At 38.4% G+C, this 18,822-nt stretch overlaps 2 protein-coding genes across 2 annotated transcripts; both read left to right on the top strand.

Moving 5' to 3' along the window:
* Positions 1-1,249: 1,249 nt before the first annotated feature.
* Positions 1,250-2,423, top strand: LOC143854533 (Late embryogenesis abundant (LEA) hydroxyproline-rich glycoprotein family). The gene has a single exon (XM_077364550.1). It carries the CDS (start codon positions 1,476-1,478, stop codon positions 2,262-2,264), a length of 789 nt encoding a protein of 262 aa, XP_077220665.1. The 5' UTR covers positions 1,250-1,475; the 3' UTR covers positions 2,265-2,423.
* Positions 2,424-6,405: 3,982 nt separating this feature from the next.
* LOC143854921 (ribosomal RNA small subunit methyltransferase J) lies at positions 6,406-17,704 on the top strand. The gene is made up of 6 exons (XM_077365061.1): positions 6,406-6,958; positions 10,716-10,814; positions 11,203-11,380; positions 14,424-14,521; positions 17,206-17,264; positions 17,383-17,704. Exons 1-6 carry the CDS (start codon positions 6,503-6,505, stop codon positions 17,483-17,485), a joined length of 993 nt encoding a protein of 330 aa, XP_077221176.1. The 5' UTR covers positions 6,406-6,502; the 3' UTR covers positions 17,486-17,704.
* The last annotated feature ends 1,118 nt before the right edge of the window (positions 17,705-18,822 follow it).

Raw genomic sequence — 18,822 nt, 5'->3', positions numbered from 1 at the left:
GGTCATAAAAATGTTCCTAATGGCCTTTTGAACTAATGACGCCCGACCTCGTTTGTCTTTGCCGTTGTCACAAATATTTATCTCGAGAATTTCTCAAGAAGGGTGTGTCTTGGGATATTTTATACTTGTGTTATTTTCAAGTTTATATTCGGAAAAAACTGGAAAATAAAACATTGTTCTTGACTTCTTTCTAGCATGTGTAATTGAACTAGGATGTCATGACTCATGACTGGTAGTTCTTTGATGGGGAGTAGCGAGAATAATAAGGGGAATTGTTTGGGATCCTGTCGATATAGTCTAAAGACAAAACTATCGCAATCTAGCTCTCCAGACACATTCTGATTTTTCATCTCTAATCTTGGCCCATCCACAAAAGTAAATAAAATCTAACATTCTGTTGCCATTTCCTGATGTGGGTTTCTTCTGATTTGACAGAAGGTGAAGAAATGCAAGCTGTAAAAACATGGGTATTTTTTTAAAGGGAAAATTACATTTACACCCCCTTCTAGTTTCTGACACATCCCCTTCTACCCCTGTAGTTTAAAACGTGACAACTACACCTCCTGTAGTTTCAATTTGTATAACGTAGACCCCCTCAGTTGATGGTTCGTCCACAGATTGAAGGATTATGTGTAAATGCTCGTAGATGCTTAACCATCACATCCAGGTTTGTTATGTGTAAATGCACTTATGTTAATACGGCTAGAACCTTCTCTAACCATTTCAAACGGTCAAAAAAATATTTGAAAATTCTAATTTGTAAGGAACGTTTCTCGTTTACTAGCTAATGATATACATAATTAGTCTTCATTATTCACAAGCTAAATAAAATAGACGTATTAAGTTGGACAAGGTTAGAGGTTTAGGTGAAAAATCAGCATCTATTATCTAAAGCACTACACTCTTCAACGTTCATTGGAAAAAAAAACTGCCCTTGTGGCACAAAAGTCAGAAAAATAAGGTAACGTACGAAACCCAATACACGGTGGAGCCTTTTAGCTTGTATTTCTCCGAAGCCTTCACGAGGCAAAAGTCAATACACGCATGTTAGAAACAGGGGCAATGAGCAAAAAGGAAGTTGGGACTTTTTAAACTGATATTTTTCAATGAGTCGACATGAATGAAAAGGAAAGGGAAGGAGCATCAAGACTCATTCACGAGGTAGGAATCCTTCCTCAGCTAAACCTCATTTGTATTAGTTTTATTAGGTAAGGAAGGTGAGAAAGAACCCCACATGAATAGTCCAACAAAAACACATCAACCTCAAAAAGTCACCCTTCCAAGTTTTAAAATCTATATAACCCAAAGCTTTTACCTCTAGTTAATAGAGGCATTTGCTGTCAGGGGACTTTGAGAGAATCAGTACAAAATAAGTCATTTTTGGATCTCAAGAACTAGAGAACTCAAGGAGATTACTTGGGAGGAGTTGCACATTAAGTAGAGAATTTTGGAAACCATTCTTGGGTTATTGTGTAATGGCAGATCAACAAAGAATTCATCCAGTGGATGTCGAATCACAGCCCACGGCGCCATTGGTGCCAAGCCACTCTTGGAGATCAGATAAAGGTGACCCAATCGAGCGAGCTCCAAGCTACTCACGGAGATCAGATGGCCCAATTGGGCAAGCTCCTCCACTTCGTAGGACGATCCCCATTTCACACTCAAAGCCCCCAAAGAGGAGAGGATGTTGTTGTAGGTGTTTGTGTTGGACAATCTGCCTCCTCTTCCTCCTCATCATCCTCATCGCAGCTACTGTTGGAATCCTTTATCTTGTTTTCCAGCCAAAGCTCCCGAAATACTCTATCGATCGCTTGGCGATCACCAGTTTCCAACTCAACGCCGACATGAGCGTCTCTGCTCAATTCAACGTGACGATCACTGCCAGGAATCCCAACAAACATATCGGAATCTACTACGAGGATGGGAGCGAGCTTAGTGTGTGGTACACTAATACTAGTCTTTGTGATGGAACTCTTCCGAATTTCTACCAGGGTCACCAGAACACCACCGTTTTGGACATAGTTTTGACGGGTCAGACCCAGTCTGGAAGTGGGCTGATGAGTTCAATCTTGCAAGAGCAACAACAGACAGGGAGCGTTCCCCTTGATGTTAAAGCTAATGTGCCTGTGAGAGTCAAATTTGGGAGCTTGAAGCTGAAGAAGGTGAAGTTCTTGGTAAGGTGCAGATTGGTGGTGAATCAAGTAAGCGCTAATAATCAGATCAGTATCAGGAGTAGTAGTTGTAAGTTTAAGTTGAGGCTTTGATTTTCTTGACTGCTATTTTCCTTACTTATTTTATTTACATGGCTCATTATTTTTTTTATCCCTATTGGAAATGGAGATGATATATGTTTTTACTCCATATTTATACTTGCTTTGTATTCTTTTGGATATTTTATATAAATAGATTATGGATTGAAAACATAGTGGTTAATTACATAAGAGTTGAAGCTCTTACCTGAAATGAGAATGCTAAAATAGGAATTACAGTACATAATTAATCATATCTCGCAATTAGATTTAGATTTAGATGAACGCTTTTTGATCGTGTACTCGGCATGGAATCAGGCATTTGCGCATGGTCTTGTGATGATCCGCAAGATCAATGGTCACAGGACTATAAAACCACAGCTAGACTCACCATCTGTAATATTAAGGACCTATTTGTTTTGGATTTCGAGTATCGGTTGAATCCAAAACTGATTATTGGACCCAAATTTAGGCCCAGGTTGTTTTGGGTTTTGAGAATCGGTTGTGAGTCCAAAACTGATGTTGGGACCCAACTTTAGGCCCGATTTGTTTTGGATTTTGAGAACCGATTGTGAGTCCAAATACTGATTATTTGAGAGGTTCTCCAAATCCAAAACAAACAGGGTCTTACATTTAGGCCCTATTCGTTTAAGATTATGACAACGGATTGCGAGTCCAAAAGCAATTATTGGACTCAAAATTAAATGTAATAATTTTCAGTCCAATAATGGATTTTGTACTCACACTAGTGCCTTAATTTTTAGTCCAATAATCAGTCTTGGACTCACAATTGGTTCTCAAAATCCAAAACAAACAGTGCATGGGGAAAATATCAGTCTAATCTCCCTTCCTCAAATTGAGCAAAATGACAGGACCCGCCTGAACCCATATCTTGTCAGGGAAGTCACCCCGGTCGGTGGGCAGGAAGGACTCTCTTCGCGAGGCTCATTCAATAACTAATACTGTAATTAACTTTCGTATTCAAAGAAGATCAGAGATAAAATGGCAAATAATATGATAGATCTGATTATAAATTACTAGAACCTCCGCTTCATTGGCATCTGCCATCCATCATGGTATCAAGATGCTACTTAATGTTGATATGAACAAGGTCGTGGTGGAAGGGACTCCCTCAATGTTATTAGATGGCTTCGAGGTACTAAGGCGGTGCCTTGGAGATTCGCTGACTTCTTGGATGGAATTCAAGATAGAATTGGGACGGCATTGGTCTCTTTTTCACATGTAAAACAGTCAGCCAATGGCGAGGCAGATAAATTAGCTCGAGAAGGGGATTCCAAAGAAAGTGTCGAGTTCTTCGACTTTCTTCCTCCCTAGTGTTTTCCTTTTTCCTTTTGTATATTGGCTTCTATGTCTTAATTGCACTTTTGTAGCTCTCTTGCGAGACCTCCTCTTTCTCGGTTTTTATTTAATGAAATCTATCTCTCCATTCAAAATAAAATAAAATACTAGAATAAACAGGGAATTGTACAAGACTATGGATGCAAAATAAGACTCAGTCCACTCACAAGCAACCAAAGGAGTTCACATCATGTGTGTTAACCAACCAAGGGGCACCTCCCTACATCACATCTCTGATTTATATATTAAAAATCTCTTATACAGATTTTGAAGTGATGATTGATTATCCGAACATAGCTACACCCTGAAATAGAAGCTTTCATTTTCCTTAGAAATATCGTGTGATTCCCAGACAGACCAATGTCTCCAAATAGCATATTTTTTACTTTTTGCTGTCACCTCTGCTTCAGAATTTCCAAATAATTAGAGGGCTCATGCTGCCTGCAACTGCAGGTCTGTGCTAAATTGGCTACTGATATTGGTATTACCATGTTTTAATAATTACACAAACTCCTCTCGTCTTTTCTTTTTTAATTGGCTCCCAAGAGCTTTTTGGGAACTGTAATAACCTTTGACAACTGTTTTAATAATAAAAGACTAGATGAGTTAGTGCAGTTATGAAAACATGGTAGTGTGAATATTAGCAGTATCATAATTTGATAATTGCACAAACTCAGCTTGTCTTTTCTTTTTTAATTGGCATATGTGCGCTTTTCATGGAATTTTTTTTTGAAACATTTTCATTGGAAAATTTTCCATAGAAATTGTTTTCCAAATAAAAAAATTTCCCTATTTTCAAGGAAAATGGTAAGCCTATTTGAACTTAGATTTTTTTTCCTACTGAATATTATTCCACATGCATAGCATGGGAGGGGGGGCTGCAACAGGTTGGGTTTTTTAAAACCCTAGCCCAACCCTGGATCCCATTGCCCGCCCTACAGGGGTCAGTGCTGGCCCTGGCCCGCCCTGATTGGGCATGGCCGGGCCGGCCCTAATTGACCCTAGTGCAAATACCTGTTAAGAGTGCAAAAAATAGAGCAACCACTTATCATATAGAACAAAATGATCAATAAACAGAGAAAGGGAACAAAATAAGACAATATGAATTCAACAACATGACGGGCAACAGAGACAATTAATAATAATAATCTAAAGAAACATCAATCCAAGATAATAGAAAACATTAGCAACAGAAACATGCATAGATGGTTCAAATTTTATAATAGAAAACTTAGGGTCGGGCCGGGTCAGGGTACCCGAGGCATTAACCCAGAACCCGACCCGACTTGAGTCAGGGTCGAAAAAATTGACCCTGACCCGCCCTCAGGGTTGGGAAATCCAGCCCTGACCCTGTTCGGGCTCAGGGCTCACAGGGCCAAACTTGCACCCCTAATGTGAATACCTTTATTTATTGAGTTGGGAGAGGGATGAGAGACTCCAAATCACGTGTCTCTCCATCCCAATCTGTCCCTTAATTTTCTCAAAACGTTTCTATCTTGGTAAGCCTTAAAAGTTTGTTCATCTTGAGTTAAAGAGGAATGTGCTTTGTACTTTCCCTTACAATTCGAAATGCCATCTAGATACCAACGAATGGCTTCTTTGCAAGCATTGAAAACCATATCTTTTGGGTGCTCATTTGCTTCAGATTAAAGACTTTAACTCAGAGTGAATTTATATTTCATACGACCAACGTTAATAAATTATGTGCCTAACATGCATAGATGCCTTTTCGAATTGAGACGGGAACGTCTCAATTAATAACTAGGCCCTGTGCCACACACCACACAACAGTGTCACATGCATAGATGGATGTGGACGAGAAATGCATTAAATGCAGCCCCATTTTCCGTGTAAGAAATGCTAAAATAATAAAAGGGTGGCTGCGAAGGGAATGATGAGATGAACTCTCAGGCAACAGATACGATGAGGCTATCTGGGATCCATATTTTTCTCATTTTTGAGAGCTTGATAATTAATAAAAGAAGGGGAAATGTTATCAAGACAACCATATTTTGATATACGCACAATCCTAGCTGTATTTTCTCCTTTATTTGGCTCGCGAGTGCTTACGTGATAATAACCTTTTGACAGCTAGTTAAATACAAAAAGACAGCAGGGTTTGTGCAAATATCAAAATGAGGTTTGCTGATATCACTTCCTTAAGACAAGAAGAGGTTACTTAGTTAGGTCCATTATTAAAACATGGTAGTGTCCAATATCACTACCTAAAAACAATGAAACGTGTTTGCTGTTCGATTATGACACCCAAATAAGAGCCATTCTCAAATAAATAAAAGGGAAAAATACACTTAGACCTCTCGTGGTTTCTGACACATTCAACTTAACCACTAATGTTTAAAAAGTTACAAGTAGTAGTCCCCCTGTGGTTTGAATTTGTGTAAGGTAGGCCCCCTCCGTTGACTGTTCGCCCACAGATTGAAGGGTTAGGATGATCCGATGGAGCTGATTTTTTAGACACACCCTATCTATGTCAGGGTCCATCAAACGAATGCTTTGGATCATCCAAACAATGTGGGCCCATACCCGAATCCAAACACTACAAAAAACACAGTGGCCCCACATTGTTTGGATGATCCAAAGCGTTCATTTGATGGGCCCTGACATAGATAGAGCGTGCCCAAAAAGTCAGCTCCATCGGATCATCCTAACCCTTCTGTGGATGAACCGTCAACTGAGGGGGCCTACCTTACCCAAATTGAAACCACAGGTGAAGTTGAATGTGTCAGAAAGAAACCACAGGGGTCTGAGTGTATTTTTCCCTAAATAAAAAAACAGGTGCGTGCTACGCACAGGGCGTAACGTTAGAGGGATCCATTCCAATTTCTTCCCGATAAAAACCAGGTCCCAAAACAGCTTTCAAGGGAGCACTTTCCATGGCTTCTCAGCAGTTGTTGCTCCGTGCTTGGGCCCCCGGTGCTATAATGCGCCCTGATGTAACAACCTTCCCTCTTCTATCATTCCCTTATCTTCCCCTTCCACAAAGACAGAGAAAACCCACCTCTCTTCTAATCCTGAGGGCCAAAACAAAAACTGAAGAAATGGGAATTCCAAAACCAGAGAACCAAAAAAACCCTAATAAAGAATCATCAAAGATTGAGGAAGAAGAGGAAGAAGTTGAGGAAGAGTTGCCTTGGGTTCAGGAAAAGGCCATGGATCTTGTTGAGTTCACGGGCACCGTCACGCAGGCGATTCCTGGGCCTAGGGTTGGACAGAGCTCTTTACCTTGGATTCTTGCTATTCCATTAGCTTATGTGGGTATCTCTTTTGTTCTTGCTGTTGTGAAGACTGTGAAGAAATTCAATTCTCCTAGGGAAAAGAGAAAGACATTGGTGAGGGGTTTTATTTGTATTGGGTTTCAAAGTTTGTGATTTTTTGTTCAATTATTGCATATGTATACGCCTTTGTTGTTGGGTTGCGATTTTTCATTTTTTTTTCTTGAGTTTTTGATACTGGGGTTTTATGCATTTATCATGTACTGGTTCCTGTTGCAGAACATTGAACTGGTTTGATTTGAGTTGTCTATCCCAGAGTTGGTAGGGATCGAGATTATTATGTATGAAAATCTGGACATAACAACAAATAAGTAGAGAATAATCTAATTTAGGACTGAAGTTGGCAGGAATTGTAAGATTTTAATGATTGAAGTGTGTCCTAACTCCTAATTAGAACATCCGTAAAACCACTATTGAGCATTGAGGGCTGTTATCTTTGTGGTTATGTTGTAGAAGGTGATCTTCAGTTGAAAACTTATCAACTTGGGATTTGTTAATGATGCAGATGCTTATCTTTTCCGTAAATTAGTGCGTGTACGAATGGTAAATCAGTTTGGTCTGGCCATTTGTTATCGAACCAAGTCTTGGTGACACTTTGATGAATTAAAGAAAGCAACTAGTATCAAACCAAGGTCTTGTACAAAAGCTGAGCTTTTGTTGGGGTGTACTTGGGTTTTAGGTGCCACATCAATAAGCCCTGTTTGGTTGCCATTAGACTAATGAACTCCCTGAAGACTACCAGGGATGTCCCCTCCTTGCCTCGTGCTTGTCTGATGACATATCATCCTCGTATCTTCCCAACAAAATCCAAGCAAAAAACAATATATATATATATATATATATATAGAGAGAGAGAGAGAGAGAGAGAGAGAGAGAGAGAGAGAGGTGTTCCTGCGCAATTGCTCAGATAGCTTATTTGAGCAGCTGCTTCAAAAACTCTCTCTCTCTCTTTATATATATATATATATATATATATATATATATATATATATATATATATATATATATAGAGAGAGAGAGAGAGAGAGAGAGAGAGAGAGAGAGAAGTGTTCCTGCGCAACTGCTCAGATAGCTTATCTGAGCAGCTGCTTCAAAAACTCATGTGGCCCCACATTTGTGGGGTGATCCAAAGCATTCATTTGGAAGGCCTTTTCATGGATATGGTGTGTACCAAAAATGAGCCCTTTAGGATCATCCTAACCCAGCCATTTGTGGAGGGAAAAAATGGTCAGAAACAGTGTCTGTCCATTTTCCCCTCCACCTTTGATTGGGTTAGGATGATCCTATATATATATATATATATATATATATATATATATATATATATATAGAGAGAGAGAGAGAGAGAGAGAGAGAGAGAGAAGTGTTCCTGCACAACTGCTCAGATAGCTTATCTGAGCAGCTGCTTCAAAAACTCATGCGGCCCTACATTTTTGTGGTGATCCAAAGCATTCATTTGGAAGGCCTTTTCATGGATAGGGTGTGTACCAAAAATGAGCCCTTTAGGATCATCCTAACCCTGCCATTTTGTGGAGGGGAAAAATGGTCAGAAACAATGTCTGTCCATTTTCCCCTCCACCTTTGATTGGGTTAGGATGATCCTATAGGGCTGATTTTTGGTGCACACCCTATTCATGGAAGGGCCTTTCAAATGAATGCTTTGGATCACCCAAAAAATGTGGGTCACATGAGTTTTTGAAGCAGCTGCTCAGATAAGCTATGCGCAGGAACACTATTCTTATATATAGTGTGTAGATAAGTTATCTACACACTAGCTTAAAATACAGTGGACGACATATTGTTTGGGTGATCCAAACCATCCATTTAATTGGCCCTCACATAGATAAGGTGTCCACAAAAAATCAGCTCCATAGGATCATCCCAACCCTACGATTTGTGGAGGTAAAATGAACGTGTATAAACCTTCAGAAATCTGTCCATTTTTTGCCTCCACGGTTCGAAGGGTTAGGATGATACTATGGAGCTGATTTTTTGTGGACACCTATCTATGTGAGGGCCAATCAAATGAATGGTTTGGATCACCAAAACAATGTGGGCCTCCACTGTATTTTAAGCTAGTGTGTAGATAACTTATCTACACATGTGTGTAGAAACCGTTTTCCGTGCACACCCTATTCATGGAAGGGCCTTTGAAATGAATGCTTTGGATCACCCAAAAATGTGGGCCACATGAGTTTTTGAAGCAGCTGCTCAGATAAGCTATGCGCAGGAACACTATTCTTATATATATATATATATATATATATATATATATATATATATATATATATATATATATATATATAGGTAATGACACTCCCTACCACTACTTTTTTTTTGAAATGGATTTGCTGTTATATATAGGTAATGACACTCCCTACCACTACTATACGAGGTTGGCAACCAAACAGTTCTTACCACTTACCACTCTACGAGATAAGGTCCGGATAAATCCAAGAGTCACGGGGAAACAGTTCAGGACACAACCGGTATTAAAATCCATCCCGTCTTATCTCGTTGCGTCTTGGAAATGCGTTGTTTATAGCACCTTTGGTCGCCACTCGCCGCTAAGCTAGTTGGTTGGCCAAACTCTATAGGAGGAGTTGACCCCGTGACTTGCTGACTCCTCCCCCGTTAGGCCCAGCAGGTGTGGGCAGGAGCCTTGGTGGCTTGCTCATGGGTTGCAAGAGGACTTGCTTGTGCATCTGTTGCACACAGTAGGAAATCATACTTCAACTCGTAGGCGTGCCCTAAGGGAGCTTTGGGTGCGGACTGCGAGCTATCCATAGGGATGCTCCAGTTTCTTTGGTCGAGGATGGGGGCCAAAGACAGTGCATGTAGGGTTGGGTTCCCACATGTATTGCGCGTACGGACCGGTGCAGGGGGCTACCTATACTGTTTGCCCCTCTGCACCGCGGTACGTCTTGTGGGTAGGCCATTCTCTAGGTCTTCCATGGGTTCGTGCCGGGGCGACTTCGGTTGCCCTCGCGAGGTGTACACCTTGCGGATCAGTCCATGGGGCATCTTGCTCCTTGGATGACCAAGCCCCAGCGCTTGGCGGATTGGTGCGTGGCATCGTCATGCCTCGTACCCGATGGACTTTGCATTAGGCCCCAAGGCCTTATGTTCGATGTACTCGTGATGCAGGCTGATCATGAGTGTGGGTATCTAGAAGTGCATGTCAAGATCTGAGCCAAGTAGCCTGTTGAACAGCTTAGAGTCTGTGTGCTCATTCGAAGCATCAAGGGGTGTTGGTGTGTAGGGCCTTTAAAGCCTTGCACGATTGAAGGCTTGCCCTAGCATCGGTGCATGTTGGGGCGCCGCACGGGTTATTCCGTTGCTCAAATATTTGGCCCGTAACACAAGGCTTGTCTCCTCTCTGTTGACTACTTACACCACTACTCTACAAGGTAAATACCTGCAACCACATAGAGCCTAAGGAAACCGGTGTGCGAGTGCCAAGGCAGCTGTTTTCAAAGAAGTCAGGAAATCATGAGGGTCTGGGAAGCATTTGCATCAAGCAGTATTCAAATTCTAGTGTATGACCTTATAAGTAATAAATGTTGACAATCAACTTGTTTTATGCTTGTTTTAATATGGATGGAGCGTCTGCCATTCAAATATATATATAGATGGAGCGTCTATATATGTATTTGGTGGATGGAGTTTGTAATGTAGTGGATATTTTATTCTATTAAAGGTCCACTTCACTGTCATATTGTTTTTTTTTTTTTTAATCTTTTTGCATTATTAAACATTAAGTAACATAGTCAGTTTCTTCTTTCTATAATTCGTTTGAATTTCTCTACCTCAGGTGAATAAGAATGCAATGCTATGCAAATCAATAGATGAGTTGTTTCAAACAGGACGTGATGCAGTGCAGCTTTCAACTCTTAAGGGCCTTATGCAAAAGGTATGATGCAGAGAATTTATTTACTAAGTTTCCAAAATTTGTGTTTAGCTTGTAAAAATTTCATTAGTTTTGGTTGGGATGGCGATTGATTGATTTGCCTTCATCCTCTTAATTTTTATTGGCTACATGGTTACTCAAGTAAATATTAGATTGATAACCCACTAAGTAAATATTAGATTCATAATCCCTCTGTTGTTGTTTTGGAATTCTAGCTGTAGTTGTTTGTTAAGGATGAACCATACTCTGTTAAAGCATCTTTCATAGTCATTAATATTTTTCTTTGCAAAATTTTCAGTTCATCGGCTAGAATCTCACCCATTGCAAGGAATTATAAAACATTTTAATCTGTGCCACCAGGATATTTATACCACCTCTAGTTTATATTCAGACAGGTTTTGAAATGGAGGAAATTTTGCGAAAGTATATCCGGTATGCACTGAATGAAAAGCCCTTCAATCCTGACATGATTGTGGACCTTCTCCATCTTAGAAAAGCCTCAATGTTGGAAGATGAGCAGATAGCTGAAGTACTAAATGAGATTTCGAGAAGAATTGTGAAGGAGAAAGGTCAGTATCACCGCTTGTATTATGCATATCAATTTTATGATCATGTCTCCTCAGTCTGATTTTCAAGAGATGCATGGATAAACCTTGTAAAGTTTGATCATTTAGTTATTTTTTAATGAAATCTAGCTCTTTTTGTCATAAGTGATGTGTATTTTTATCTTCTAGTTATTGCTTAGGGAGATGTAGCTCTTTTTGTTATAAATGCTGATAGCGGTCAATGACTGCATAAATGTTGGAGTTCCTTCAGCAAATTTTCTTTCAATTGACCAAGTAAAGGTTAAAACTTAAATGCAGCGGAAATGATTGCAGAATAAAAATCCTAATAATATAATCCCAAACAGCAGTATCCGACAGTGAAATCACTTCATGTAATAGATTGCTTCTAGAGTGGATGGTTTCGAACTTTCGCAAGCAAAGCTAGTTGAGTAAAAGAGGACAAAGTAGAAGAATAAAGGAGAAGTCATAAGCAACTCTTCTTGGAGAGTCTTCAAGGCTCTCTATCTCTTAACTTCAATCTAAGTTTACTAATAGATTTACAGCTAATCTAGATTTCTACGTCCTAGTAGAAGATTCTTGATTTCTCATAATTCTATATAGATACACCATGAAAATAGAAACCAACCAGGAATCATATTATCCTCTTTTCTTCAAGAACCTTTGCAAGGTTTGTCATGGTATCAGGGCAAGAAAGATCAAGTCCTTAAAACTTTTGGAAGATCTAACTAGATCCAAGAAGACTGTTTGCAATCATTTTTGCAAACACTTATGATCGCATTTCCTGTCCCATCTCAGATCTGTTCACAGAATCCTTAAATCAATAACAAAAACATATGTTGCATCAGTATGGGTGTGGGTGTTGGAATCCGGCATGGATATCGAATGTCAGCTTTGACAAACCTCAAAAAGAATGATTTGGGGATTCACCAGAAATATTTTAATCAATTTTTTAATTTTTAATTTTATTTACATAATAATATGATTATAACAAGTAATATTTTGAAAATTTAAATATGTTAAGTGAATATGATATTTTATTTTCATATAAAAACTTACTATTAAGGCAGATAAAACACAAAACCTACGGTAATTGTAAAGTTGTGGCAGTAATATTTAAAAAAAAAACATATAAAAGAGATCTAAAAGTGTCGCGGAGAATCTTGAAGTATTGGAATCCAACATGTGTCTGACATAGGTACTTCGCCCATTCAAAAGAATCCGTGTAACATTATAGATATGTAGCCAAATTTTTAGATCTAAAGCTTGAACCCTATAGATCCATAACCAAAACCCATAGATCTGTACCTTAAGCTTTAGATTTGATCCTCTCCATTGGTCGAAACCCAAAACCCATTAGATATGCTCACCAAAAACCCCAAACCCATCAGTCTAGCCTCTTCCATCCTTCGAAACCCAAACCACTAGATCATCTTACATCCACCATTCGAAACACCAAGGTAGAATCCTCCATTGGGGCGACTGAAACTTAACTCTGATGGGAGGTCTAAAGGAAATCCTGGACAAGCGTGGATTGGAAGCCTATTTAGAGATCACAATGGACACATCGTTCAGGCTTTTTATAGATCAGGCAGGATTAGTGACTTAAATGAAGCGCAAGCGCTAACTCTCTTGGGGGGCTTGAGATGGTATGCATATTTCATGTCATGCCCATCATTGAAGGGGATTCTTCTAATAATCTAGCGCCGACTTCGAACAAAGCCACGAGGCCTTGGAAGTTAGCCGGCGCCATATCGGAGATACTTGATTTATGTGAGATTATTCGCCCTGGCATTCATTCATATGAAGAGGTATAAAGATCCTGGTGGGCTCCAGCTGCTTTTTAATTTTTGTATTGTCTCTAGTGTTGTAATTCGGTTGCTGCTATTAATAAAATTAGTCACCTTTAAAGAAAAAAAAAATAGTTGACTCCCCTTAGTCGACTTCTTCTACCTTGGATAGGTTCTTGTCTTAGCCCAAGTTTTTCCCTACCAAGAATAAAAAATTCCTTCCTGGATATTGAAAGTTTACCTTGTCAATCATTGACTTGCCCAAGTCGACTTCTTTTTACCTTGGCTGAATTCTCGTTCGAGTCATGAGTTTTTAACACTACTCCATAGCATTACATGCTTAACTGTTGTTCCATTCCTTTCTGCCTGGAACTCCGTATCAAATAAATGCAATATTTTTTTTATACTAAACTAAAATGGTAGATTTCACTTTGCTTTTTTAAACCAGGTTACTTTTAAATGTTTTTTTCTGGACTGAACCTAGCAGTATTTGTTAGGACTCCCAGTGAATAGAAATATTCCATATTCATATACAACTAAGCTCGTTGATGAGTACCTTTAGTCTGAAATATCGGTATCCATATACTAACTGATAGTTGGAAAAGAAATCATATCCAAATTAATGAAATATCAAGAATATCTAAAGATTAACTGTGCCGGTCTAGTCCTTGCCAGAAATCGTAGGAGAAGTGACACCTACATGTGGATGACAGAATTAGCAAAGGATTGAAGCATTTAGGAATTGCAGTATTATGGTGAATAAAGTTTGTTGCAGCAATATATGCCCACATTCGTAACTGTGTTCTTATGCGGTAGCATCTACATTACCTCAGTATGAGTATGGGGATTTAAGTATGGCAGTATCACATAACCTTACAGGGGATCCTCAAAGCCCCATATTCTAAGGATACATGAATGACAAGGATTGGTTATAACCCATAACGGGATCATTTTCAGTTATTTCCCCAACAATGCTATTGTTCGTTTTGTTTTAAAATCACCCAGTATAAATGGCTAGTTCAAACTGTAAGCAACTAGATGTAGAAAATTCCAAAGAGAGCAAACATGAGAATTTGTTTATCTCCAACATTTCTTGTAATGCCATTGTCGATACTATTTTCTTGGGCTTGATTAGAATGTCTGTATGTCTTCTTTATATCTTTATCAAACGAAAACCCCCAAACAAGGTTCAAAAACAAAATACTTTCAATATACTCAATGCTTTGCGGCTGCTGATAACCCAGTTATATGCATTTCAGGTCCAGTTGTTATGGATATTTCGGGATTTACAGAAAAAGGTTTCCAGCGAAAAGTTGCTGTCCAGGCCCTTTTTGGGAAGATTCTCTATCTATCCGAGGTAGGATGCTGATATTACTTCTGGCTATTCTAATTATGATGATGTCGCAAGCTATATGCTTTAAATTTTAAAGTTCTTTTCCATGACATCCCATTTGGATGGTATTCATATGCACTCATTACTTCACAATTAGTGTTTAAACAAGAACACTTGAAATCCTGCACTGTCTTTTCCGACTGTCAGTATTTTGGGGAAGTTTTTTACAACCTTGTGTTCTCTCATTATGTTGGGGATCTTTATTCCTCATTAATTCTTTTTTATCTTCCTCTCTCTCTCTCTCTCTCTCTCTCTCTCTCTCTCTCTCTCTCCATATATATATATATATATATATATATATATATATATATATATATATATATATATATGTTTTTTTGTCACAATAAGCTGGGGTAAAAGGAAAAAGGAGAAAGCAAAAGGTGATACCAACTGGATTTGTTACCTGTTTGCTTATTGGAAATCTTCTTAATGGAGCCCCAGAGACTACATAATTAATTGGAGCTCCCTCTAAGACAAACGAAAAAGCTATAAATGCGGTATTTTGTTGTTTAAATAATATTTTGAAATGTTTTCTCTCCCTCCTTCCTCACCCCTATTCCTTATCAGTTCCAATTTTTACGTTGTCTTGGTGGTTTTTAATGGTCTGATGATGGGCTGTTTTTTAAGAAACCCATTTTGTTAAGATAGAAAATACCATTCCCATGGTGTGATTCACCTGTATATGGCGGTCTTTCAATTTTTAGAGTATATTACTGATTTTACAAAGCACCATTCATGTCAGATTATGGTTCTTTTTTTTAGAAAACCACAATCTACAACTCATTTTATAAATCAAAATTCATGTCAGTTGATGGCTCCTTATAAAACCACACTCTACAACAATGACCTTAAATCTCCCATTGTAATATAATAACACCATCATATGCCATCAGACATCAGTCCCTGGTTGCATTGAAGGCATTTTTATTTTTAAGAAACTTCTGGTCATTTTTTGTAACACCATCCACATTGAATGGCAGGTTTTTTCTATGAAAAATTTCAAAAATAAAAATAAAAATTCCTGTTCATGGTAGTTCCTAAAAAAGTGACAGCTTACCTCAGTGGTGTTTTCTGGTTTCTGAAAAATTGAATGCATACTGTTTGAATGATTGAAACATTGTGGTGAAACTCTCATGTCGTTTAAAGGTGGGCTTTGACAAGCTTGTTGTATGAACACCTCATGGCAATCTCCTTAAGTACTGTCATTTGGTGGGCCATTTTATTTGGCTGACATCAGCTGATGGCGAGAAAAGGATTATCAGATCATGGTTTAGAGAACCCTTTTTAATTGTGGTATTCATGAGATTTTCAGTGTTTCGCCAAAAATGCCTCGTTTACATGCCACAATGACCATTCTACCTGAAGATTTCGTGCAAGCATCTATCTAGTTCTCATTTTTTTCGGGGATACACATATATGCAACCATCTCTTGGTATGCTTGATTTTGTTGAATTGGATTTGTAAAAGCATGTGTCTCCTGTATCAGTTCAAAAAGAAAGCATGTACATTCCCATTCCTAAACGAGGATCCCCCCTAATAGAGGGGATAATACACTGAGAACAAAGCCACCAGAAGTTGAGGAAGAGCCAGAGAACCAGGAAGTTGAGTCAGAGGATGATAGACATCCTGGAACATTAGGGGTTAATGAAGTTGAGATACTTTGAGTTTTCACTTTTCCTTAGATATTGTATCTAGGGATATAGGTCTTGTCTTTGTTCTCTTGGTTAGTACCCCTATTCTTGTGATAGTAATGTACTCTGGGAAGGAGAAATAGAAGAAGAGGAAGAAAGAAGAAGCAGAAGAGAAGATTAAGAGTAGAAAAGAAGAAATTAGGGAGAAGTAGAAGAAGAACTCAAGTAGGGGAAAGAAATCTCACTCAATTAATCAATAATTCATCAAAGGTAACTAAAAAGCTGTAGTTTAGCCTATATATAGGCTTCTAACAACCCTAAAATAAAGAAACTTGCTAATTTAAGAATCCCTAAAAGACTAAACTACCCTAAAAGCAGTAAATACTAAAATAACCCTACTAATATCAAATAGTCTAAAAAATATCCCTAAGAACAATAACATAATCAATTCAATTAATCATCAAAAATTAAAATTCTTAATACAATGAGGCCTATATATAGGCAATGGGATGGAAATAAAATTCCATGGAAAATAAAAATCCTAACAACTAAAAACATGGAAATAAATATCCTAGAATCTAAATAATATGAAAATAAATTCCTAAACTAAATAGTATGGAAATATAAATCCTAATGGGCAAATATGCCACTTATTGGCCTATTATCTGCATCAGATAGGGTTAGTGCTTTATACGCTTGATTGTAATATCTTTCTCATTTTAATAAACCGCTAGGGGTCCCCGCCAAACCCTAGCTTACCTATCAAAAAAAGAAAAAAGAAACAAAGAAACAAAGAAAGAATGAAAGAAAGAATGTGTCTCCTGTATCATGTGAATAGTTTCGTTTTCTATTTTTTGCTTTTGCTCCTGCTTCCCTACTTCTGGTAACTAAGATGCTGTTTCTATTTTTATACCTTGCATTTGGCAGTTTCTTTTAACTAATAAACAGACACAATTGGTAGTTTGGTTTTTGTTTAGCATCTTGACGTTACTCCTTTTTCTTATTTTTTTGAATCAGCTGCCGGAGTTTTGCTCGAGGGACAGTTTAATAATAAAAGAAATATTCGGGGTGACAGAGTAAGCCCTTCCCAACTTCCAACTTTTTTTTATTTGAAAAATGCATATGATAGGCTTCCCTCTTGCATTTCTCCATGTTGATGTTTTTGTCTTTTCTACTGTATTTTCCTGTACTCAGTCAAGATGTTGATACACTTCGGATTCACACACTCGCCGAGGCTGGTGATGTGGATTCACTTGAGAAGATGGTTGACAGTTCAGACTCTGAAGAAACTAAATGATGGGTCATTATCCATTTCTTGAGACACTTTTGAGATGCTTAGAAGCTGAGAGTGAGATAGGGAGATGAGTTTAAGAGTGATATGGGGTTTTAACCCTGCTGAGTTCAAATGCTTTGCATAGATCATTGGGGAGAATAACTTTCCTAGAGAAGAATGTTGGAAATAGTCTGTATCTGTTTTTGTATTTTGAAATGAGTTAAATTGAGAAATTTTGGGAAATCGCATTACAGTTACCAGTTTTACATGCAATTGCTTGCATGCTTTTATACAGCTGAATTGGAAAGAGAAAGTATGAAATAGAGCTTATGGAAGAAATCTGGAAGTGATGAAGACAGTGTTTCCTTGATTCTTGTTTCATCTGGTTATGTTCTTTAACACTTTGGCAGTGCCTCTGCCTTTGTTTGGTTATTGCGGAGAAACGAAAAGCAGAGTTTTTTCAGAATGAAGTGGAGTCGCTCGGCGTGATTCTGTTCTGCTGTTCGCCCCCTCGGAAGAACGAAAACCAAGAAGCATGGTCAAAGAAAATGGACCTATCAACCGTCTTTCTGAGGAAATTCTTGCAGTTTTTGTTTAGGTAAGACAGGGATTTGCTAGGGACCATTGCATAAGGCATTTCTCCGATGGGCTTTTTGCATGTGAGAGCGGCCACCTCAGATGAATTAAATAAATAAGACAAAATCTGAGCCCGTCCGGCTGCACTCTCACATGCAAATCCCAGGTAAGACAGGGAAGGCATGGGAAAGTTGCAGGAATTCAAAGGGATATTACTTGGTTTGGGATGGATGGACTATTGGAGACCCAGTTCAAGTTTGTACATTCTACTCTCCCTGGGCCTGCCCTTCATTTTCTAGTCTGTTAAATATAAAACTCCCTTATAACTAATCAAAAATCTTTTTAGACTATCCCGTTTCCTCATTTGCTACCATGATTTTGAAAATCATTACGGGTTAGAGAGTCAAAAGAAGGGAACAACCCTTTTCCTTTCCTCCTAATGATCATGAGGCACATCTCCAGAAAAAAGCTATGCGTTGTGCAGCTTCTACAGTTCAAAGTTAGAGGCCACAGCCATGAATGAAAATGTATACTTGTATTAACCAAATCAGAACCAAGATCCATGAACATGGGCCTTTTCCTTAATGGCACAAAAGCAAGTATGGCTACATCACTCTTTCACTTCAAAAAATGGCCAATTTAGTATTACATACATGCCAAGTTGCTGCGTGGAATGATCTGGACCGTTCCCCTGTATTTTTTTTTTAAAACGCACGCAAAAATATTATACGCAGAAAAAATGAATCTCTTCTTTTCTTTTTCTGTTTTCTCATTGCAAATTTAGA

The sequence above is a fragment of the Tasmannia lanceolata genome, unplaced genomic scaffold (genome assembly GCF_043159265.1).
Source record: "Tasmannia lanceolata isolate RefF3 unplaced genomic scaffold, GAP_Taslan_0.1 ptg000020l, whole genome shotgun sequence".
Lineage (NCBI taxonomy): Eukaryota > Viridiplantae > Streptophyta > Magnoliopsida > Canellales > Winteraceae > Tasmannia > Tasmannia lanceolata.
Note: the sequence above shows the minus strand (reverse complement) of the source record. Positions and strands in the feature narration are given on the sequence as shown.